This window comes from Cynocephalus volans, chromosome 6 (genome assembly GCF_027409185.1).
Source record: "Cynocephalus volans isolate mCynVol1 chromosome 6, mCynVol1.pri, whole genome shotgun sequence".
In the NCBI taxonomy this organism is placed as follows: Eukaryota; Metazoa; Chordata; class Mammalia; order Dermoptera; family Cynocephalidae; genus Cynocephalus; species Cynocephalus volans.
The window spans coordinates 47,839,735-47,866,014 of NC_084465.1; the positions used below are offsets into that span (position 1 = coordinate 47,839,735).

General features: G+C 34.6%; 1 protein-coding gene across 1 annotated transcript in view; it reads right to left on the reverse strand.

Annotated features, from left to right (window-relative positions):
* Nucleotides 1-26,280, reverse strand: part of PRKAR2B (protein kinase cAMP-dependent type II regulatory subunit beta) — an 89,038-nt gene that overhangs the window by 58,163 nt on the left and 4,595 nt on the right. The window contains exon 2 of the mRNA XM_063100680.1: nucleotides 6,597-6,632. Coding sequence (XP_062956750.1) covers nucleotides 6,597-6,632 — 36 coding nt within the window. The remainder of the gene's footprint in view (nucleotides 1-6,596; nucleotides 6,633-26,280) is intronic.

Here is a 26,280-nt window from a genome sequence, read left to right on the forward strand (position 1 = left end):
ATTATTAGTCTGGGCACAGACAGAAAACAGGTGCATAACAGGCTTGGAGGCCCTAATGGCTTCCACCCCAGCTGAGGGTGAAGCCTGGACAAAGGGCCTGGGGACTTCTCAGGCACCTCAGAGAACCTCTCTAGGCCCTGCACTAAACCCTCTCTGCTCACCTCCCTTGCCCAGTGCTGGCCCCTTTGGTTTCATGCTGTTGCCTTGGTCCAACTGTCTGTCTCTAGATCTTAGCCTCACCCTGGGTGGCATCTTTCTGACTGATTCTCCAAGTCAAGCTCTGTAGTCCCCAAGCTACTTCTGACACACCTCGACACCCAAGCACAGGTTCCTGGAAGCCTCTGCCTATCCAGGAGACACATTTGGACAACAGGCTGACATTGTGAAACCAAATTGGAATACTGTGTTAGTGCTTTTCATTGATTATCTACTATTTAATTACTACAAAAATCTTGTGAGACAGGTTTTACCCGCATTTTATACCTGGACAAACTGAGCCTTAGAAAGGTTACTAAGACCACACACACATGCACTCATACATACACGCTTTTGATAACGTACATAGCTATGTGAGCAGCAGAGCTAGCACTCCAACCTTGGTCTATCTGAATCCTATATGGCCTCATCAGTAAAGCAGACACTAACATTCTTAAGCAACGGTAAATTAAAGGCAAAAGTAACTCCTGTCCTTAAGTCCCTGTTGTCCATGGCTATGGGCATTCTGCTAAATCCATGCCACAGGTATATCACGGGACAAACAGAGGCAAAATGCATAGCAGCATACTGTGAAAATGGATTCCTACAATAACACTGAGTAAATATAGCTAGCAACTAGTGATAAAGCACAAATACTCCCTCCCCGATATTCCTGGTAAAACCCATGTTATAAACCTTAAAGACCAACTCAAATGGCACCCTTTCTGTGAGCCATGCCCTGAAGAAGCCATGTATTTCCCCTTTTTCACTCTGTGGATATTATGGTATTTAGCACACTATGAGTCACAGCCAGCTTCCCTGCTAGACTGTGAACTTCATAAGAGCAGTATCTTATTCTTCCTACATCTCAGTAAATGTTTACCAAATGAATTAGCAAATTAATTACTTAAAGTAGTATTCTCCCAATACACATGGTCAAGTATTGGTGATTACCAAGCTTGAAATATTATCCAAAATGAAACTGATTTCAAAAACAAAATATAAATGTAACCATAATCATACAGCAAATTAGTTTGACAGTATAAGACTAACCTCTGGAAAAAAATAATTTGGAGCTTAAAGGCTCTTGTCATCAAATAGCTTTAAAGTAAAAACAATGAACACCAACACTACAAAATATTTCCAAAACAAAACAAAAGGAAGCATATGTTCCCTGAATCAAGGAAGCATATGTTCTCTGATTCAAGACAAGATCTGAACTTCTATTTCACTATTTTCTCGGGGACTAATCATTTTCAGTTTGGGGTGATTTCACTGAAATTTTTTAATATGGCATTTAACACAGTGGGTATGTGAGATTTAAAGACTTAATTTCACCTCTGAATTATTCTTAATGCTAGTTTAGAGAAAATTATAAAATTTTAGCTCTGTTAAAAATATACTATAAAATGCAATACTCATGTAATGGCAAAAAATTGAAGAGTGGCTAATTATCCACATGAGAAAAGAAAATTAGCAAATTCATAATTTGGAGTTCCATTTTCACTTCTATTATAAGAAATAATTACATATTAAAGCAAGTAATGCTCAAAAGTGTCCTTGAAAGCAATACTAAATGTGAATGCAAAAATTTCATGGAAGTCAACGGGGAACACTGATCAGACAGTGGCCATGCCCAAGACATCTAAAAATCACAACAGGAGATATACGGTACTGTTTCATTGTTAGGAACAACGCTCGAAACTCTGAAAAAGCAAATTTCAAAAATGTCAGTAGTCAATTTATGAAAGACAAGAAAAACTGAGTCATGACAATTAAATGCAATACAAAATCCTTGAATGAGCTTAAAATTTAAAAAAAGAGAAAGAGGGGAAATATTAGGACAACTGAGGAAATCTGACTCCAGACTTTATGCAAGGGTACTTCAAAAAATTCATGGCAACATTCATATTATCTCTTCCTTCTATTTTTTTGCCATGAGTTTTTTGAAGTACCCTCATATTAGATAATAGTATCATATCAAGGTTAAATTCCTTGAGTGTTGTATTAAGTAGAAGAATGTCCTTGTTTTTAGGAGATAACATGTTGAAGTATTTAGGATTCCTAAAAAACTCAGTAAAAGATAAAAACGTGTGCATATAAGTGAAAGAAAAAGGGGAGAGAGTGTACAAATGCAGCAAAATATTACCAATTGAGGAACCTAGATAAAGGTGCTCATTGAACTAGTCAAACTTTTCTATACGCATGACTTTGTTCAAAATAAAATCTTGGGATTAAAAAATTCGAAATAAGGTCTGATCTCACGATGCAAGGCATTGTCTCAAGACTGAATGGACATTTCTCTTTTTTTCCCCCCAACTCAGAGATAAAACCACAGAGAAAAATAATTGTTATCTTTCTAAAAACTTATAATGTGCAAACAATAAAAAGAGAAGCCCATTTTAAAGGATTAATATCAAATAGTGTTACGACTCTCTAAGGCTTTTTTTTTCCTGTTGCTTTTATTAAGTATTCAAAATCTTGTGTGTACTTTACATGTACAACATTCCATCAGTTGGACTAGCCACATTTCAAGTATTTGATACCTACATATGGCTAGTTTCTACCATATTAAACAGCTCTAAGGTTTTTTTTCTGACAGGCTAAGGCACAGAGTTGAGGGTCTTACTGTTGTATTTTGTTTTGTTTTGTTTTAAACCATATTCAGAACAGGACTGAGCACTAACATTTTTGAGAGCCCAGACACTCTGCTGGTATCTGACGCTTCATAACAAGCTTGAATATAGCTGATAAAATCCCAAATTGAAAGAAAATGGAAGGAAAAAAGAAAAAGAAAAACTCAATGAGGTAAGTAACTTACATGCAAATTAACAGAGTAAATGGAAGGTTTGAACTCAAATTTGCTTAACTCCAAACACTACTATCTCTCCCACATAATTATACTAGGTGAACAATGAATCAACAGGATTGCTTGCTAAATTTTTACTTTTCAAAGATTTACAGAGCAACAACTTCTATTACTATCACTAATTTTTAATAATAATTACAACAAATAGTATATTATTTCCATTGTTCCACCAAAATGAATAATCTCAAAAAAAGAAAGCTCAAATTCTAAAATGAATTATGTATATGATTTCTCTGTATTTTTGAAGGATGTACTGATAAGAAGTGATTACTGAAAGCTGAAATGTGTTAAAAATGAACAAAAGCAGCTATTTTGTTTAAAAATGCGATTATTCTGCATACTGGCCAGCTGCCAAGAACAAAAAAAATGGAATTATGGGGTGCTGTTTAAAAACAAGTGCTGGCAGGAAGACACCAAAGATACATTATATATGGATTTCAGAAGACATCTGACAGTTTTTCATCACATTTTGTAGAGCTTAACCCAATCTAACCTATACAGTTGGGCCCATCTGGCTTGTTTCCATTAATCATACTCTATTATATGCCTTTCACTCCTGTACAAGTGGAAAACTAGCTTATAAAACCCTGAAACATCTACAAAGTCAAGATTCTAGGAATTCTGTTTGAAAATACTGAGTGAAACTGATTCCTTTATTTACAGAAAGAAAAACTGATAGGTTTGTGGGAAGATACTGAAAACACACAAAGACAGCAGAGTTTAACACAAATAGTGTTATTATAAGTGTAAACTATCCTAAATAATGTACAAGGGTACTTCGAAAACTGTTCATAAAAAGATTCATATTATCTTTTAATTCTATTTTTCTGCCAACTTTTTGAAGTAACTTCATATTTGTTAAATTTTTTAAAAATTTGTTTTCTTTTTACATATTTTCTTAATATAAACATTCCTCTCATCTTCATAAACCATAATAAAAGAAAAAGGTAAAAAGGTATAAAAGAGGGAAATATTTTGTTTCAATTATTTGGGTTTGAAATATTTATTTTTGATAGATTCAGTATAAATATCAAAAGCCAAAAACTGAAAGATTTAGGAAACTCAGAAGATTAGAAATATAACTCATATTAATTTTTTCTTTTCATAGTGGATTAAATACCTAATACTACACATATTGTATTTGTTGTTGTAATATATATATTAGCATTTATTACAGTAATTATTAAAAAATAGATGAATAAGAAACAAACTCTATCATACAGACTATATCATACAGACTTCTGGTTGACTTTACCTGACTTATTTTCTTCCCCTAAATTACAGTTCTTAAGGTTTTATAGTTCATTTCTAAAAAGAGAAAGCATTTCTGAAATAAAATTCCATCAGAAAAAGATATTTTAAGAAATATTTTAAATTATGAAATACAACTATCTATATTTTGAATAGACAATCATTTATTTTTTATTTTCAGAAAATGTTACTTTAAAAAAAGAAGTCTAAACCTCATTTATGGTGGCTAAATTAAGTTAACAAAAAGAGTCGTAGAATTTCCTCTTCAGGATGTCTTAACACTGTTTCTATAGTCTTCTTTGCCAGAAACGTTTTAAACAAACTTTTATAAGAAGTAAAGTAAGAAAGTCAAAACAAACTATAGACGTGTGGATGATTAAACAGGTCCCATTCCTTATATCACTGTTCTTTTCATCTAAGGTATTAAATATAATTTTATTTCCCTTGTCTGAAAGAATGAAAATGTACATAAAATGTTTAGCACAGTGCCCAGCCCATCAGGGGTACTCCATAGGTTAGTTCTCTTTTCCTTCCAATAACCAATGTCAATATTCATTCTCATAACAGTTACCAGCATATCATATTATTGGGATAGCAATTTTACTCCTTTTAAGGCTACTTGTTATATACAGCATGACTCCTGAACTTGGCATCACCTTATTTATACCCAATTGTTTGCTGCTGTTTTCATTCACATTACCTGTTGCCTGTCATTCTGGGGATAAACGCAATTGATCTTAATTTGTATTTCTTTTCTGGCATTCCATCATCTCTACATTTCTAGCCAAGTCTTGCTGAGATACACTGGACACACAAGGGGTGGGGGTAAAAAAACGGTGTTTCAAAACTAACCGACGTACTGGAGCCCCTGGTCCATCAATTAATGATAAGTATATTGTACAACAAATACGAATGTAACTTGCCCACAAATAAATGGCAGATGCCAAACAGTTTGAGACAGAAAGGAAGATTATTTATTCTGAGACTCTTAACTATGTTTATACTGAAAATTTTACATCGGGAAGCATCACGACACTGATTCTCTTTTAATTCTTCCTCCCTTGCTTCCACCACTATTCACAAAGACTACTACACTAGAATATGATCACATTTGATAGCTCTGCTTTGGGATAAAATTTGATGCCTTACTGACATAAACATAACCTCTCAATACACAAAATGTATTACAATCTACACTTTGTTTTCATCATTTAAAATAAATATGCCTTGAGATTACAAAAAGCTCAGAATGGTAGATACCATCCTAATATGGCACATTTTCCTAATTTCTATCCTTACAGACTTCATCACTAGAGTAAATAAAAAGAGTAAATTATACCAGTATCTGCTGACAAATTAAAAATAAAAAATAAAGCTTGACCTTAAGATAGCTTTAATATTATAGCACAGGTGGAAATAAGGTAATTTTATAAAATAAATTACTCATTTGTATTATTTAAACTTCAAGGATGATCTGTTTATTTTGTGTTGTTCAACCAAAAAAATTCCAATTATATTTAAAAGAAAGAGTAATTTTCTCAAACTAAACATAGTAACAGTGATTTTTCCTCTGTCTTCAGAGAAGAAAGTATTCTACAGGGCGAGTTTTCCAAATAGCAGCTTATGTATTTCAATGTCCAAACTCATTTTACTTCTCTACCAGTTTAGGTAGTACACAGTACACTGAACCTGATTTAAGTCCTTGTTAATGGCAAAGATCTATCACTACAACTATACATTAGGTTACTGTGGTATACTTAGAACAGCAATAGCCTCAAGAACTAACAAATGTAAAGATCCTAAATGGTCCCACAGTGACAAGTTCTTATATCTGCATTTCAAGAGTTTTCCTGTCCCTTATTAAAGACTGTCTTATTTAAATAAAAAAAAAAAAAAAAAGACACCTCTCATGCATCACTGTTTCTAGGGTATCCTTCATCTATCTGCTAAATCACTGCTTCTAAACTGTGGATAACAAATCAGATAACCATGCAGGTAGTAATTTTATCAAGAGCAAGAATAAACTCCCTGGGTGAAAGTCTCCATTTAAAAGGGTACATCAGCTTGGTGCACAGTGTGACTTTAAGTTTAGCCACTCACACAGAATTTTCAATTATTTCCTAGTTTGTGATTATATCAGGTAGTTGAATTTTCTAAGAAAGTGACTGAAAAATTATTACTCTACAGCAATTATTCTCCATGTACCTTCTTATCCAATACTACTGTAATTTTTAAAATGTCACCATTAATAAGCAAAATCCATAAAGTAAGTCAGACTTACCCGAGGCACGCCTTGTGAATCGGTTTATTACTGGAGCTAAAAGAAAAAAATCAGAATAATGTAATTAGATTTTAAAAATCTAATTTTCCCAAAACCCTGAAAAGGACTCAAATTGGTAAGTGATCCCATAATTTAAATACAGAAAAACATGAGTGAATAATAATACAAGAGGAAATACCTTACATAAAAGGTATTTGATATGAAAACATGATATAATTTTGATATCTGATATGATAATATATGAAAATTAAATGTTAAAATTCACTAATCAAAGAAATTTAAATTAAAATCAGTATTTCACCTATTAGTTCCCCCAAAATACTTTAAATAAAACTCCCTAGATATAGATGGCTAAAACTAACTGGGGACGTGTAAATCTATATAATACCTCCAGAAAACAATTTGGCAATTAATCAAGTGCCATGAAAGGCTCACGTCTACTTTTAGAGACTGGGCTAACCAGTTAGCTCAGTTGGTTAGAGCACAGCCTTGTGAACACCAAGGCCATGGGTTCACACCAGCCTGGGGCGGAGGTAGTATGAAAAAGTACTACTAGAGAAGGAAAAAGTAACACATGAAAAAATCTGTGTGGCAGCATCATTTTTAAAATGAAAAAATTAGGAAAGAATTAAAAATGCACATTACTAAAATCATTTTTAGGTGAAGATAGTAAGTATATCCTTGAGAGTCTCAGATTTCACATTCGTGATTTTGACAATTCTTGTGCAATCCAAATGTCCAAGACATGCAAATCTGTGCACTGAAGGCTGCAGTTTCAGGCTGGTGTGTGTACCACTCAGCTGGCAAACCTACCATCTGCTGCCTCCCACTACTCAGCTCAGCTCAGCTCTGTGTTTCTTCTTGGTTTTGCTGACACAGTTATCTTAAAATGTGAGATTTTTTTTTTTTTAATTCTTTCTTGAGGGAAGCAGGTAAGTTCCTGGTTCATATTATATACAGAAAGGACATACTGTACGACATGGTATATTTTGGTGGCAGAATGTCATGGGTCTACTACAATACTTTTCAATACTTTTAAAACAGTAATTGTGAAAGTTATTACCACTATAGGAACACTTAGGTCAAGTAAAAAATGAAGACAAAATTTCTTATCAGCACTACAGTTACAGTACATGAAAAATATGTATGCACCGGACAAGTACTAGAAGAAAACTGTATCACGTTTTACATTAATCTTTACAACCACAATATTAAATACCAGCATCTGCATATTACTAATGAAGAAATTTTACAGTAAGACTCAGAGAAATTGATTAATTTGTTTTAAATCCACACAGCCACCCTGCGGCAGAGCTAAAGAATTTGAATCGAGGAATATCTAGCACCAAAGCACTGCTCCAGAGAGAACAGAAAGTGAAAATACTAATTCGGGAAATCGTACAATAAAAAATAAATATTTTCTTCCATACTGATCTTTATTGTTATTAAAGATTAACTTTGTGAAATAATTAACAAGCCCAATTATTAAAATAGTATAGTTCACAGCAAAATTATATCCCCCAAGTTGACTGAGATAAAATTTTTATTATTTATATATCCAAATACTTCAGCCATATATTTGCACAGTCACAAATTACTTACATAAAAAAATTTTTATTGGTAAATTGTATGTTTATTTTAACACACACACGTCCATTAGTCTTCTTGGACATTTTCAAATCCCCTTTTCACAACTGCTACAAAAACTAGTCTAATGAGAGTCTACCCAGCAAGCTACAAGGACAGTGAATGGAGACAAAGTACAAAAAATTCAACCACAGGAATGCAGAACTGAGACTGCAGACAGATAAAAGCAAGATGAAGGTTAAAAACCTATCTCAGCCTTAGGGCAAAAATAAGGCAAACATTCTCTGCCTGACTGCACCCTCTAGTCTCTCCACAGGACTTTGGGATTCTGGCTTAAAATGCTGGGAACTCTTTGTTTTCCTGGGGTCCTTAGATTTCTGCGTCTTTCTAAGTGTTTACAGCAGAGATTTTCCACACAAGAGGCATCACCATCTAGAATGTATCTTCTAAATTTGTGGGGCCAATTTCAATTGCCACAATAATTAAGAGGACACCCTTGGCATTCAGCAGGCAAACTCCAGAATAGTCCCACGCAACAAAGAACTGTCCCGCATACCTCAACTTTGGTCCTACACGACTTTCAAATACCTTACCAGGCATTCGCATTGACAAAAAGGTCCTTTTATAACCATTTGGGCCTAGATCTTAACACTGCTTTATATAAACACACAATTATTTTATGCAGTTTTAATATACATCAAATTTCTCACAACACAACTACAACATAAATCAAAAGAAATGTTGTTTCTTTTTTCTATTGTTTTATTCAAAATATTTTAACATTTACTACGGGATACAGCGTGTTGTTTCCATACATGCATATACTACTCAATAATTCACTTAGGGTAGACAGCATAGTTCTTTACCTATTAGTCCAACACTTTTCCTCCTCTCCCCTACTTTTATTTTGTTTGGTTTGGAATTATACTAATAGATGTTCACCATTTCAAAAAACCATGTCATTTGTGGTATGTGGATCACCAGTATAGCGTGTCTGATGAAACTACATTTGCACCTTTCATATTTTCAGTGAGTCTACACATAGGTTGGAGAATCTAATCACATGTCTTGTGTACACACTGAAGCACATACCTACTGACATACATTTTACTTACTATAAATTACTTTACTTATTTCTCCTTCATATTTTTGCTAGATATTATTTCAATTTCTAAATTGTGGGTAGACAGGTCATATGCCTTCAATTTTCATATCCCAACAGTAAATGGGGCATGGGATTGGACACTTAAAGAAGGTGGGTGCACCAGGCAAGTGGTATGCAGCAGTGAAGGTAAATACTGGATTTTGACAACAATTACAAAAAATCCAATACTTTATATCCATATCTCTTCATATCCATTTGCAGGGATGAAACACATGTTTCCTGCACATACTTTTGAAAACTTAACAGTCACCTTCACGATTTTTCTAGGTTTTTTTTAGTCTAGCTACCAAAGTAGGGAAGAAAGCTGAGATTTAGGGTAGAAGCCTTGTTGGAAATAAAGAAATGTGCATCTGGCCGAGATAAGCCTGATGTTTTCCTTCTAGGGAACAGGAGGAAGATGAGGATCAGCACTGGCCGCTTTCTGACATCCCACATCATTGGCAGTGATGGGTGGGGCATGAACAGGGTGCCTGACAAGCAGGCAGGAGCCTTGGGCCCTACTACTGGCCCCATTGCCTTTTGTGAAACCATGGGTGAATCACGTAACTTTGACATAAGTTCTCAAATTACAAAATATGGAAAGTAAGACCTGTTCTTCTTCTTTCAAGAGGTTTTCATACAGGAAAAAAAAAAAAAAAAAAAAAAAAAACATTTTTTAAAGTGCCTGTGAACTATAAAATCTTATCCAAGTGTAAGAAACTGATGTTTAGTTATTGGGAGCTAATATTACCATTTTTTAAATATATAAGGTAAACAGCAATACAAATTCTCAAATGAAGAAGATATTTTAAAATGTTAACAAGTCAAATTAAGTTTTTTCAGACTCTTGGTTTCCACCTTTAGATTTTCTTATTCTATGAATATTCTGTGACTATATGTATATATGTATACACACACCTATACAATCACAGAATATATATGGTCACGTGTATATACACAGGGAAAGTAAGAATACTAGAGACTGGGAGAATACAGAAGGAATAAAATAGAAAACATGTTATCTGCCTGGAGAAACAAACAAATACGATGTAAGACTATACTAAACCCCTAACCTTACTTAGATCTTAGTGAATCCCCAAGGAAAAATACAGAAGTATTTACATAGGTTTGACTTTCTCCCAAACACCATTCCAATGGAATACTGAGCATCCTGTGTTCTATTACGAATATCTTCACGCGTGTATAACCAAAGATCGCATCAGTTACCAAACTATATTCCACTAGATGGGTTTTAGCTCCTGTGCTCCCAGAAGACCCAGAAGAGTAACTGATCTAAGTCTTCTTAAATCCTGCAGTATCCTTACAAGAAAAATCCTCCATTATTTCAGGTAACTAAAGAAGCCTCTCCATTCCTAGCAGTGCAAACAGCCCACACACTTGTTTGACTCTGAGTTCGGCATCTGTGCAAGCAGGAACTGCTTATCTTCTTACCTCTTTATGCCCAAAGCCTACTGCATCGCCTGGCAGACAAGAGGTGCTAAGTAAATACCTCCAGAATGATTCAATAAACTCTGTAAAGTAAACACAGCAAGTCTCCTTGACCACATAATTTTACTGCTGTATTGAGTATGGATGGCAGGCGCTGGAATTGTAACAGCTGCTGCTCCCAAAGAGCTTAACTAAGTCTAGCGGTATTTTCAAATACAATATCTTCAAGAGCTTATACCCTGCAAGCAGCTACCTAACTTAGAGAAATTTAGGTGAAAGATAAGTTCAGGAGAAGACTAAATAACTTAAGATAATCTATAAAAATAAAAGCAGTCAGCTGAAAACATGAAGCAATGGCTTTCTTAACAAAGAAAAACTCCAACTTAAAGAAGTAAGAGTCCTAAATTTTGATCTATGGTCATAAACACACACACACATACACACACACACACACACACACAATAAGTAAAAAAAAAAAAGAAATAAAAACCCACCCTGTCTATAATGGAGCTGCATTAGTTAAATGGGCCTTTTGCAGAAAAGTGTTCTTATAACCTGAAGTGAAATATACACAATCTTGGATTCAGCTTAATAATTAGTATCCCTATCTTCCTCTTAGTCACCTTTTCCAGCAATAAACACTTTCTGAATCTGTTAACTGTCTAAATAAAAGATTCTAGAAACTGTGTAAACTGAAACTATATAGGCTAATTATTTTTGACAGAATAAATACTTAGCTCAGAATAAATTAATTTCTCTTATGCCTATGCTTCAAAAATTAAAAGTGAAATAAGGTTCAATCTCGAATCAAGGAAGAATTAATTTTTTAAAAAGATCAACAGCAAACAAGCAAACACTATAAACAACAAAATTTGAAATATTTTGCTAATTAACCTAACAGACACAACTTGCAAACTTTTGATACATGTTTAATTCCTGTTAGTGAAAAAGAGCAGTTATTTTCTGTATTTTTGTTAAAGGATGGTGAGCCCTGGCTACTTTTAAAATACTCAGAGGCAGTCTACTTGTCACTGTCCTGCCAGCCCTTGAGTTGTATTTCTAGATACATGGCATCTAAGAATTTGCTGAGATTTGGCCTCTGAACAGGCTCAAGGGTCCCAGGACAGAATCATACCTGAAAGTTACTCTCCAAAGCTTCATGGTCTTGGTCCTAAAGAGACACAGATATATGAACCATATACTTCAAAGCACTTCTCACTGTACATAATGGGAACTGTTTGAAAGGCAGGAATCTGGGGGATGATAAAGATGGAATTGTGTTCCCCAAATTTTATGTATTAGAAGCTTGATCCCCACTGTGACTGTTAAGAGGGTGGAAAATCCTATTATGGTAATTAAAATGTTGGGTCTTGAAGAGGTGATTAGATTGTAGGACCATGCTGTAGCGAATGGATTAATAATCGTGGTCATGGGCATGGTTATGAGGGCTTTAAAAGGACAGCATGTGAGAGCCTCTCTCTCTCTGCTCAACCACTTTCTGCCATGTGAGACCCCTGCACTGCTGTAAAGCCACCACCAAAGAACACCCTTACCGTAAGTGTTCCCTGGACTTTAGACTTCCCAGCCTCTGAAACTGTAACAAATAAATTTCATTTTCTTTATAAATTACCCACTCCCAGGTATTTTGTTATAAGCAATAGAAATGGACTAATACAGGGGACCAATTTTTTTCTTCCTTTTTGATTATTTAGCACGAGGTACAGAGATCAGGCTTCCAACCCACCCAGATATGTGGATCATGGCTGGAAGTGGGACAGAATGAGATGAAATACAGATGCTTCAGCTTTTAGATAGTACAAACTTTAAGGATGTTCTTTCTATTATAAACCAAACTCCTCAAAATATAACTGTTATTTTAAAATATCAAGGTAATAAAATATAACTATTAAACCAGGAAAAACCACACTTTTGCTTATGAATGAAAGTGATTCTCCACTTTTTAATTCATGAGGACTTGACCAACTATGCCCTCTTAGGAACAGAAAGAAAAATACAGCTTCAGCTAGAAAAGCCCAAAAGTGGCTGAGCTTAAATAACCACAGAATTGAGGCAATAACAATGCCAGGAGAAAGGTTCCCAAATACTTTCAGAATTTTAAGTGTGGGCACAGAAGAGGAGTAGAAGGAGATAGAAAAAGCCATTATCAAAACTACATAAATTCAATCTCTGCTTCTCCACATGCTAAACTGTCTATTCAATATATATGGTTACATAAACACAAAAGGGCAAATTTATGGAGACCAGTGCTGTGTTAGCAAAAGTGAACAATCCAGACTAAACTAAGAATACCAGGAAAGCCAAAAGCTGCCACATATCCATAAAGTCACAACAAATCTCCAGAAAAGGGCAACTTAGAAAAATATAAGGGCTTTGAAATGAAGATAAACTAGAAAACAATTAGAGGATATGTTAAGGTTGACCTACTCATAAAAGTACAGTTATAAAAAATACCCATACTCAAAATCTTCCCTCTATCTTCACAGGATGAAGATATTCCTGCCATTCCACTCTCAGCTCAAACATCCCCTCCTCAGGAAGCCATTCTCTGAACACCCAGTTTAAAGTAGCTTCCTTAGTTCCATTTTCTCCAGAGTGATTAGTGCTATCTAAAAATATCTAGTGTTTTATGTTTACTGTGCTTCCTCTCATACAAGATTACAATCTCCATGAGAGTGGCACCTTTCCTTGTCTGTCTGTTTCACTATTGTATCCCCAGGGCATAGAACACTGCTTTATATATAATATATATTAGGTTCAACAAATGCTGAATGAATACATTAACAGATTACATTATGAAATTATATTATAATAGAATATATTAATGAAACATTAATAGAGGTGATCCCTGACACCTAAAGATTATTTGGACAAATTTAAGTGATATTTATATGAGTATCAAGTTTGTGAAAGCCATAAACTAAAATACAGTTTTGGTTGAAAACATAAAACAGACTTAGAAATAGAAGAGCTTGACTAGTCTTTGGCTTTTTTTTTTTTCTTTTGCCAGGTGCCAGTTCCAGGATCCAAACCTGTGACCTTGGTATTACAACAGTGTGCTCTAATCAACTGAGCTAACTAGCCAGCCATTTTTTTTTTTTTTTTTTTTTTTTGGCCTTCGGCTTTTTTTCCTAGCAAAAAAGCAATCCCATTATGCTCCATAATTAGGAAAACATAACCCGGATTTTAGTGTCTAACAAAAATAATGAAAGATTTCACAAGATAATCAGAGCAGAAAGCAATGGCATTTCTCAATTAAAATGTGGGAAAGAGAACTTCAAGAGCATCCATGTTTATAATTGATCTTTTTAAATTGAGGAAAAATTGGCATACCACAAAATGCACATTTCAATGAGTTTTGACAAATGTATATACATCCATCTAATGAACACTGCAATCAAGGTGTAAAACACTCCCAACGCTGTGGCATGTTTCCATGAGCCCCCTTATAGTCAATTCCCACTATTCCAAACACGTAGCTACTGTTAGGATTTCTACCACAGTAGTCTAGTTTTGCCTCTCTTTGAACTTCATGTAAACATAAGATTATTCTTGCTGTTGAGAGCATTAAAAGGTCATTCATTTTTATTGCTGAGTAGTATTCCCAGTATGAATGAAAATGAAAAGATGTTCAACATCACTAGTAATAAAGAAAAGCAAATTCAGTCTTCAATGAGATTCCATCTATCATTCATCCTATTGGCAAGCTTGTTAAAATCTCACTATCACATATAAGCTTGAATGTGAAGAATCAGCTTTCATACTACTAATGAGCTGCAAACTGGTGCTACACCTTTGCAGAGCAAATATAAGGCAGAGTCAAAGCTATGCACTCTTACAACCATCCTTTCCACACTTAGGTGTAAGACCCTAGAGCATCAGTCTTCAGACTTTTTGGTCTCAAAACCTCTTTACACTTTTAAAAATTATTTGCTTATATGGATTATAGCTATTGATGTTTACTGTATTAGAAATTTAAACTGGGGAGAAGCCGAGCGCAGCCACAACCAGGTAAAGAGCACACCAAAAATACCATTTCCATGCAGGTAGCCCACCACAGCCACCACAATTGCCATGGCTGCCACAAAAGCGGCTAGTCGCGATAGTGGTAGTCACAACAGCCACTGTGCAGATGGCACGCCAGACAGTCAACTGCACTGACACGAGGAGAGTCACCAGCAAACCACACACACATACACACACACACAAAAGAGGTCCTCTCTCCACATAGCACACTCCAGGGTAATAGAAGAAGCGTCTGCTATACAATAAGAGTGGGGTACCTGAACACACCTCTCTCAGTACTGGGCAGATCATCTAAGCAACAAATCAACAGAGAATCAGTTAATCTATCAGAAGAAGAGAACAAATCTGTGGTTATTAGAAAAGGGAGGAGGAGAGGGAAGGGGAGAGATTGGATAAGGGGCATAAAGAGTAAGTATGATTTGTAACAATGAATATTCAAATAAAAATCTTTTTTAATTTAAAAAAAAAGAGCATGTGATGTAATTTTAACCAATGAGAAATAAGAAGAAATACACTGCAGAGCTCCAGAGAAAGATTTTCCCTTCTTTTAAGAGATGTCTAATAAGGAACAGTTTCTTCTGGATGTCCCTTTGTGAGAACGTGATACTCAGAGCCAATGCAGCCATCTTGTGACCATGAAGAGACAAAAAGACAAAATGTAATGGCACAGCCAAAAGATGTATCCAGGAAAAGGTTGATAAGGCACAGAATTCTGTAAACAATTCTGAAGCCATCTTAACTCCAGCCCTTTGGCCATCTGATATAATAAACCCCTATCCGTTTAAGCTGCTTTTAATTGGATTTTGGCTAGCAGAAATTGAAAGTATCCTAACGGATACATAAATTTTGCTTGGGAATTCATTATAATGGAGAACTGGGAGATATTAAGTCACAGAAATTGTATAGACAGAAATACATAGAGATTGAACCCTATTTAAGAAGTACAATGTATTGATTGCTAAAATGTGCTGAGAGGACATAAACGGCCAGGGAAATGTCCTCTACTCAGAAATACCTTATAATCTAGTGTCCTGAGAAAATCAAACACAGCCATTTCTAGAATTTATGTGCAATGAGACAGTAAATTCCATTCAATTCCATCAGCATTAATTCATGTAATATACGTGCTAGAGAGTATGTTGATGAGTTAGACACACTCTATCCTCTACAATCTATTGGAGAAAACTAAACTGACAGGTAATTATAATTCAAGGAAAATTGTGGAAAGATATTGTGGGAGAAAGATAAATGAGAGATTCATTTCTTTTGTCATACCCAGGAAAGCCTCACGTCTCTCCTGCTCAAAATTCATTTTATTCAGTCAACAAATATTTATTAAGCAGTCACTCTGGGCCAGCACTGTTCTAGATGCTAAGGACACAGCAATGCACAAAACAAAGTCCCTGCTCTCATGAGTTTACCTTTTAATAAGAAGGAGACATATAATAAGGAGATAACTAAATATATACCATGTCAGAGGTGGTAGGTGTTACTGAGAAAAATAAAGTAGGGAGGGTACAGAGAGTGGGTGTTGGGTTTTTAGAGTACTATTTTATATAGGATGGTGAGAAGCTGGCATTGAGCAGATAGCTGAAGTAGGGACTGAGCCATGTGTGGATATCTGGGGAAAGTGTTCCAGACAGAAGGAAAAGCAAGTACAAAGGCCCAGAGGCAAAGAATGCCTGGCATACTTGAGGAACAGGAGCAGATCAGTGTGCCTGGAAGAGAACAAATGATGGAAAGATATCACCTATGGGAGGTGATATCTGAGAGGCAGCCAGGGACAGAGCTGAATTTACCATGATGTTAATGAAGCCCTGACAATGTGCTCCCAAATCATAGGTTTTGCTATAATCTGAAAATATAAAATATTTTAGCCACCATCAACACATTTCCTTCCATACTGTGTCTTTACAGAGAGTACAGGTATTTGGGGGACCTGGCTAAGAGGAAATTATCTTGGCAAAACATCTAGCATGGGTTCAGTGAGACTTATTTATGTGGATCACCGTCACTGCCATGACTAGCTGTCCTTGTGTAGGAATGGCTCCCAGGAATACTCCTGCAGCTAAGCACACAGCATTGTGTCCCAAAGAGGCAGGGCCAGAGGTTCAATGGGAATAGTAATTTGTTCTCCAGAACCCAGGGCTGGAACTCTGTGACGAGTGCAGAAGCAACAAGTGTTCAATACACAGAAAGAGAAGAAGTCTTCAGGAAATTCTCCCAACATCTGATGTATAAACTTATAAACAGGAGTTTCACTTTTCACCAACACCTAATCAGAATCAAAGTGCTCTCCCGTTGGGAATATACTCAAGACTGCAGAGTCTACAACGATAAATGCACCTCTGTTGATGGAATCTCAAGAAATAGTGTTTATCAGACAACGGTACAAACCCAAAGTACTACCACAGACAGCAAGTCTGTGTGTAAAGTCTCTACCATCAATAATAAAAAAAAAAAATTTCAATCATCCTAAAGGAAAAACTGAATTATCTTTCTATTCTCTCTATCAAACATGACTAAATATCCTTGTCATATGGAGAGGCAATCAGCATATGCAGAGAAAGAATTTAGGAAAATATGTGACAGAGGTGGTTCAGGCAGTGCATTAATAAAAACGTTATTTTTCTGGATTTTGTGATGTTTCTGTTATTTGTCTCCATTTTAACTTCTGTAATTTGTGGTTAAGTTCTTTTCTCATGCTAAAAACATATTTGCTGTCAAACATTTAAAAAAAGAAATTTAAACTGATAAATGTTTAAAATATTATTTTAAACTAATATAAAAAATTACATGTTATCATAAATATCATATTTTGATAGAAAATAACTATATTTTCCCAAACAAAATTTAGTAAAACTTAGAATGACTGTGTTTTACATTTTTGCAAATCTGGTATGATAGAAGATAGATGGGTTCTCATATCTGCTCCTGCATTCAATCTGTTACAATTATCATACATCACATTCCCTCTGGAAAACTCCACTGTATACTTATGAGAGCATGAGAGGAAAAAAAAGGCAAAGAAAATCTTAGTAATAGTAGTAATACAGTTTTAATCCTATGGAATCCCGGAAAAGGTCTAGGACTGGAAAGGGAATGGCCCTCCAGGGGTCTCCAGACCACACTTTGAAGACAGTAGAATATTTGCATCACACACACACACACACACACACACACACACAATGTTCACTACAGCACTATAACAACAAATTGGTAACAACTAAAATATTTACCAAAAAATCAATAAAGTATATATTTATACAAGTGTATATACCACATAGCAGTTTAGAATAAATGAACTAGAACTACACGAATCAATGTAACACTCAAACACTGTTCTCAAAAACAAGTGGAAGGATAATAATTTATTTTTTATTTTTTATTTTTTTAAAAGATGACCGGTAAAGGGATCTTAACCCTTGGCTTGATGTTGTCAGCACCACGCTCAGCCAGTGAGCTAACTGGCCATCCCTATATAGGATCCAAACCCATGGCCTTGGTGTTACCAGCACCACACTCTCTTGAGTGAGCCACAGGCCAGCCCCTGGAAGGATAATAATTGACATAAAAGAAACTTTTATAAGTGCACAATTTATATAAATTTTGAAAATATTCAAAATAGCACTCCTTCTAACTTATGAATAAGTGCCTATATAGTAACAGTACAAAACCATGCATGCATAAGATAAACTCCAAGTTCATCATGATTGTGGTAATCTCTGGAGAGTTAAGAGAATGGGATTGGAGAGGTACACAAGGGAACTCCTACTGCACATACGATATATTCCTTAAAAGAAAAAGAAAATTAAAGGGTGACAAAATGTCAATATTTGTTAGAGCTAGGGGATGGCTTACATGAGTGTTCCTTATTTAATTTCTTTCTTTCTGTATATTGGAAACACCTCACAATAAAAAGAGAAAAAAATAATTTTCTGCTCTACTCAGTTTTGCAGATAAAAATCTCTCACTATGCTCTGATAACTATCAACCCAACCAGATTAGTTCACATTGGATTTTAATGCTAAATGTGCTCCTAAAATATTTTTCATAAAATATATTTTTACAAACAAGTTTTTGTTAAGACTCAAACACTAAAATACCTTTTGTATTCTTTTTAAGGAATTACTCATTTTAAGGAATTACTATGAATCACAAGTCCTAATACTGCTTAGTTGGTAAGCTGTTGTTAATGACAGTCAAATAAAAAGCAGAGACCTGTGAACAACTCCATGTAAAAACAAAGTTCCAAAAGGATTGCCTTTTTTTCCTGCTAGAAATATATTCAGATATTAGTAATTTGTCGTTGAACAAGTACAGAAGGATGGGTTTTAGAAATTAAACCACCTACTAATGTAAAACTTGGAAAGATATAAATTTGTCCCACCATGAACTCACTTTTATAAATATTATGACATGAGGAAATGGCAACAAGCTGTCAACTTAATGCAACTAATTTTTTCCAATTAATTTATATTTCAGGAACATATTCATATTTTTACTATAAGCACCCGCTTCATTTAAATCAAGTAACTATTTTCAATACTCCTACCTACTCTTTCCTAAAGTTATTTAAAAATAACTTGCTAAAACTTAAATAAGGCCATAAACTTAGAGATTTTGCACACCCAAATTTATTTATTCTACCACTTAAACATCAATTCTCAAGGGAGAGAATGGTGTGAAAACAAAGCAAAGCTTTAACCCATTACTACTTCTTTTTTTATTATTATTAAACATATTTGTGGGGTACAAAGTTGACTGTCAATAGTTGTATATAATGTGTGATGGTCAACTCAGGATAGTTAGCTCATTCATAACAATACATAATCATTCTTTGTGTCCCTTAACCAATTTCTCATTAACCTCCCCTCTCTCCCCCTCCCCCTTTCCACCTCTAGTAACCATAGTTCTGTTCTCTCCTCCTAAGAGTTCAATGTATTATTATGATTGTTGTTTCTTTCTCTCTCCCTCTCTTTTCACTATTTTTTTAAGTCAGACTACTTACCTTGAATTTCAAATGGAATTAAAGGGACTGAGATTTAAAGGAGTGATTTTTGTTTTTTAATTTGAAACACTTAGCTAAAAGATTTAAAGACTTTACTTTTGTATTTTTCACTACCTTGAGAGCAATCTCTAGCTTCACACATTTCCAATCAAATTTCATTTTTAAAAAACTGTCATGTTCATTGACTTCTGAACTGCTATTTCTTTCTTTCTTTCTTCTTCCTTTTAAACAAACCCATATATAATGCTTAGTGTATGCCAGGCATTTTTAACTCATTTAATTCTTACAATGACCCTCTGAGGTAGGCACTATCATTATTGCCCTTTCATAGATGAAGATAATGATGCACAGATCATAAAACAACTTACTCAAGGTCCCAAAAGTTAAAAATGGCAGAGCCAGGATTCAAACCCAGCATCCATACCAAAGTGAAGTCATACTTTTAAAAATGTTTCCACTACTTCAGATTGTTCATGTCACTATTTTTAAATTTCTGCAACTAAAAGCAATCTGCTTGTGTTTTTGATTTTTTCCATCATAGTAAACTACCAAGTTTAAGAAGTGTGAAGCAGAGGAAAGGGGCCTCAAGTTTATGGTGATCAGGTTTATAAAATTAGTGGAGGGAAAAAAAAAAAAAAGAATGGCACGTATACAGGAAAGAATTGAGGCAGACAATAACACATTCAGTTTAAGACAAAATTACTTAGAGGTGCTTGAAGCACATCCAAGTACACATATCTGGTAAGCAGGTAGATTATGTCAATCTGAATTTTAAAGAGAGGGGAACTATGCTGGAGCTAGAGGAAAATCGGTAGGGCTCCAAAGTGAGTCTTGAAGGGTCGACAGGATTCATGTAATAATAAAGGGAGGAAGGCAGGAGGAAGGTAAGAATGAGGAGGAAAGGTAAATAGAGAGAATAGACAAAGCAAGTTCAGGACAACAGGCCAGTTTTAGATATTAGCCCGGGCTCATGTAAGCAGAAGCACTGACATATAGCATTAGAGGTTTAGGTGTGCCCAGAATGTCACCAGGATTAGAATGTGAAATCTTTACAGGCAAGACAAGCCTGCATGCCTGTGTTCTCTGCATTTTGTAGAGTGATCAAATGCCAGGCTCAAAGATAATGAAGCCTCACTTTTAATATGATGAAGTCTAAATCTATGAAACTGAACTGAGGATAGGCTAATGCTTATAAATTTCATGAAAACATTTAAAAATGCATTAACATAAAAGGTTATTAGAAGACTATTTAAAATATTTACATGCCTAAGAAGGTTTCAATCACTGTGCATTTATACACAATTACTGTTAGACATTCAGTATTCAACTGAGTTTAATTTTTAAAATATATGAGCATCTACTGAGGGCAAAGCACAACACACACAGGAAAGACCTAACGGAGAGGATATATTCCTGCATATTCCTGCCTGCCTGTAGTGAGGACACCTGACATCTGCAAAGCTTACTCCGATGGAGGGCATATTCATCCTACCATATTGATACTATTAATGTCAATCAGGGAAAGGTTTTTGGTGGGGTGAAATGTAAACTAAATGTTGGAGAAAGAGTAGGATTTGGCAGAAAGATATGGAGAGAGGACTGGGCATTCAGGATCACGAGAATAACTAAGGCAAGACTATTTGTCTACATCAATTTAGATCCATGACATGTGCCTCTATAAATTGTGTTTTATTTACTACTTACTGTATATTTTTAAAAGAACTGCCTTTCTTTTATGTCTTTTTGCACTTAAAATTCATTTAATAGAAGTACACGATAAACATTTTTTCAAAAGCTGCAAAAAAGCAGATACTGAAAAGTCTCCCTTCTAACCACGTATCATCTCCTAAAGTGTCCTTCCTGAGATATTCTATGAAAATGCATTTCTTTTAAACTATTTTAAACTTTAGACTTTCTTCTAATTCTGACTGGTGTTTCCATGAGTTAGTGGTTCTTAACTAAACACCTACAATATGATACAATTCTTCTTGTTCCATCCACAAAATTTGCACCAAGAATGTTAGCACTCTACAACCTAAGTTAGAGCTTAGTGTGCATATAGGAATACAGGTTTAAAAGAAAAAGCCTGGATCTTCCCTTTCAGGTAATATGATTTTAGTTCCTTTTTATAAGATAGAATTTTCCTCTATATTCTGCCAAACTTCTGTTGAGTCAAATGATTAATTTATCTAGAGAAAGTCTATTATAAAAAAACACACATACAAAACACTAGGACACTGCCTACCTGCAGGTCCTTTATGATCTAGGAGCACAAATCTGGAAACCAAAGTTGATCGTAGCTGCCTTACATATTAAGAGAATATCAAGTTAAGTTGTATTGTTCAGAGTTGTGGTCCATAATGGGGTTTATGTAACCCAAGACAGTGCATAAGGCAATATATTTGGGAAGAGTGTAGGAAAATTAGAACTTGTCTACAATTACTTTTTACTTCTTCCTTTCAAAACTTATATTGTAAGAAGTTTTATCATATACATGATAAGCCAATATACTGGTACATGCATAAAATTTATAAAGACGTACTGCTAGTATACACTCAAATATATTTTGCTAAAAAGGGTACATAATACAATAAGTGTAGAGAATTAAACAGCTCAGTATATTCGATGTTTTTCTAAAATGAGCATTTTATTAAGTTTCTAAAGTTTATCAAGCACTAATTTGGTGGAATAGATAGAGAAAGCAAACTGCAAAAGGGAGAGATCAATGCAGGGATAGACTGAAAATTTATAGAGGGAAAAAATAAGTACTGTATTTTTTGTTTGTTTTTGCTTTTTCATTACCTTTTTTTGATATGTGATTCCTTTCAAACTATAAGCGTTATCAAAATGAAGTTTATGTACCATGGCTGAGGAGATGGGCTCTGAAGTCAGACTGCCAGTTTCAAATCCTAACTCCATCACTTACTTTGGGGAAGACTAAATGACATATTTGTGAAGGGCTTTGTTCAGTGTCTAGTGCATAAAGCAGCCAAAAATGTTAACAGTAATTATTATGAAATAAAAAGAACACCATTTAACAAACATTAGCTATAATAACAGGAATGAAATGACTGAGTCATGTTTTAATACAACATGACCTTTTGAAAAGATGCTTTTTGGGTCTAACTGAATGTATTTAAGCAAATGGAAGCTTTTTTCTTTCTTTTTTCCCATCAATATCAATCCCATGAACTATTTTGTCTTGGAACAGTTAATATAAATTAAACAATGTCAGTCCCTAGCCAAACGGATACAGGAATAACTGTATACAGTGTATCTTCTTGGCTTCACTTTAATGTGGAACATGTGTTTATATTTTGACCTTTTGTCTTTTTTTAAAATTAAGAAACATTTTTAAACAGCAGCAACTGGAATGACTTTTTTTAGTTTCCAAACATATTAAGCTACACATGGCAGAGCCTACTGCTGAAACATTTATAAATGTTACACCAACTGTGTTTATATTTCTGATTTTTTTTAGATTGTTTTGTTTTCATGTAAGCCGTGACCTGAAAATTTTAGCTCAAATTCTTTCCACAAAATAATTACATAATGAAACAGTCTGAGCCATTTTGAATTTCTGAAACATAAAATTCACTCCCGTAAAATATAAGGATCAGCATTATAGTGAAGTTTTTATAGTGGGGTTCTGGGACTGCCCCAACCGCAATCAGACGGTATGGATAAGACCGGACCAAGAACACAATGATAATTCATCTAACTCAGAAAAATCACTGCACCCTTTTTCTTCTCCACTGTCTCTTCTTAAGCAATTGATACAAAAATACAGTTCAATATTGAATTTCACTGCATTGAAAAAGAATCAAATAGCAAAACAAAACAAAAAAAAAACAAACAAACAAAAAAACACCCTGGAAATTCTAAAAGGCATAAGTACTTTTCTTTAGACCAGCCTTACTTTGTCTATCACCTTGATGGAAAACAGAAAAAATCCATATGATGTAAGTTCATATAAATAGCACACAAAATGTTCGTGATAGTTCATGGACAAGACCAAATTTATAAGGCCAAAACCTAATAAATTTAAGTGAGGAACTTCTCTGTCTCACCTGTCCCATCTATTAAATGAAATGGATTACATATACAATCCAAGAGACAGTCTCTGACAAAAGGATTATTTCTTAAGAAGTGTAGAGAGAAAACTTGAGACTAATTTCTTTTTTTTTTTATAAAAACAGGAAAAAAAAAAGGGAAGGAATCTCAATAAATATTTGTGCAGTGCTTGAATGAGCACAACATCCTGCCTTCCAATTTTCACACATTCCTTCTCCTAAAGACCATCCCAGATCTCAGGCCCCTTCTGGTGCTCTGTGACTCTCCACACTTCTAACATAGACCCTGCAGTCACTCACTTCAGTCTCCTTTACTGAATCCCTCACTCTAAAATATTCCATCAATCTCCAGTCTCCACTGTAGGGCTTCTCTATTGCTACTATTCCCAACAAATAACTTTCTTAATGGGTCATAAATAAACTCCTAACTGATGGATTCAAAGGTCTCCTGTTAGTATCCGTACAGTTGAAAAAGAAACACATTTGTTTTCTAACACAACTATAAACAAAAATCTTGACAGCTGGAAATTTACTGGAATCCCTGGAATGAGATTTGCAACAATAAATATTCAATATATTTACTCCTATTCCACCCAAAGTACATGCTTTATGTGCAACCTCAAATGGAAAGCTTATTAACTGTCTTACACAAAATAGTAGCAAAAGTTTGATTTCGAAGATAGGTAGAAAAATGAAAATATCTAATGCTTCAAATTTTGTTTAAAGATTTTTGCCATATGCTCTCTCTTTAGATAAAGTACAAGGTACTGAAAGAAGCCTTCACATGTCCCAGTGGTTTTACTTCTCTCAGGCTCCTCTCCCTCTCCAGGCCCTTCTGCCTTCACTGCCTTCTCCCTTTACTTTCTTTCTCCCAAAGCCCAAATTAATAGATGGGTAAAAGCAGAAAGGACACTATTTCATGAACTTTGATTTTCCAATTTCAATCTTTAAAGAAATCCATGTAATACTACCATAAAATGAATAATGTTCTTAACTGTTCTACTTTGAAAATCACAATTACCATCGCTAACTCAAAATATTTTTTAAATCTTCTCTAATACTATTGTTTTACATTTATAACTAAAATAATGGCTTCAATATTTTAGCCATTGTCAGGAATGATGTAATCCATTTCAGGAGGATTTAAAACTACCATGTAAATCTCTAATAGCCAGAGACTATAAAGTTTCATTAATTACAAAATCCTAGACCTCTTAGCTACAACTTATGAGTTGAAAGGATATGGATTTTATTACTATGCGACATTAACTTCACATTAAGTCCTAAGTAAAACTGCTGCATAAGCTCATTTCCTACTTTGTCTCTCCAAAAAGTGCAATACTGGATTTATTTATAAGAGACAATGAAATTGCTATTCCACAAGAAAAGTTAACATTTCTCTAAGATTTTATATCAATGAAATCACTTATTTAACATATAATTAGCACTTGCTGTGTATACTGTCCTAAGGGCCTTACAAATATTAACCCATTTATCCTTGTAACCACGAAGGCAATACTATTAACCCACTAACACATCAATCAACGTTCCTTGCACAGTGCTTCACACATTAAAAAAACAGTCTGAATTTAACGTTAATCCTAAAAATTTTCATGAACATTTTTCAAACTAATTAAATGTATTTAAGAGTTTGATGATACATTAAAAGGATATTTTAACTTTTAGTCAGTTGTACAAGATAACTATAACCATTAAAATAAATTTCTCTAGTCGTATGTTGGTGGCCACATGCTACAGGAAGCAAGAACTAACCATTGGCTGCTTTGTCTCATAATAATTTCTAGTGGCCATAGAGAAAGAGTGGCGTCTTAATTCAGGACACAGAGAGGTGAGCGTAATAAATTAGCCAAAGCAAAAATTCTTTAAAGCTACAACTACTCTACAATTTCCTGCTATCAGTTAGACTACAAAATCAATAGGTAACACAATGAGCCGGTTAAGAACATTTTCACAGCAGATTCTTGGGAAGTCAATCTGTCTACTGCCCTTATTGCTTTTGTCACCTCATTTTAGGAAGACTACATGAACCTTTTTAGAGCTTTCTGACTTTTATTCAAACTACAATGTAGCTTAGTCCTTCTAATTCTGTATCTAACAGAGATGAAGAATATGTGCTCCATAATCCTCTAAGATAACTTCTTCAGACACATGAATGTTCTTCTCAGCTCTTTCAACCATTTCTTCTCATGATAAATAACTTCATTCTCTTAATCACCCTCCACAACCATCATAGCAAGCTCAAACTTTCCAATATTTTGCATGATCTTAAGGATCTCCTGCAAATTCTCCATGTTCCCTTTAAATTGTAAAAATCAAAGACAATTAAGCTTCTCCAGCAAAGATCTGGCATAGGAC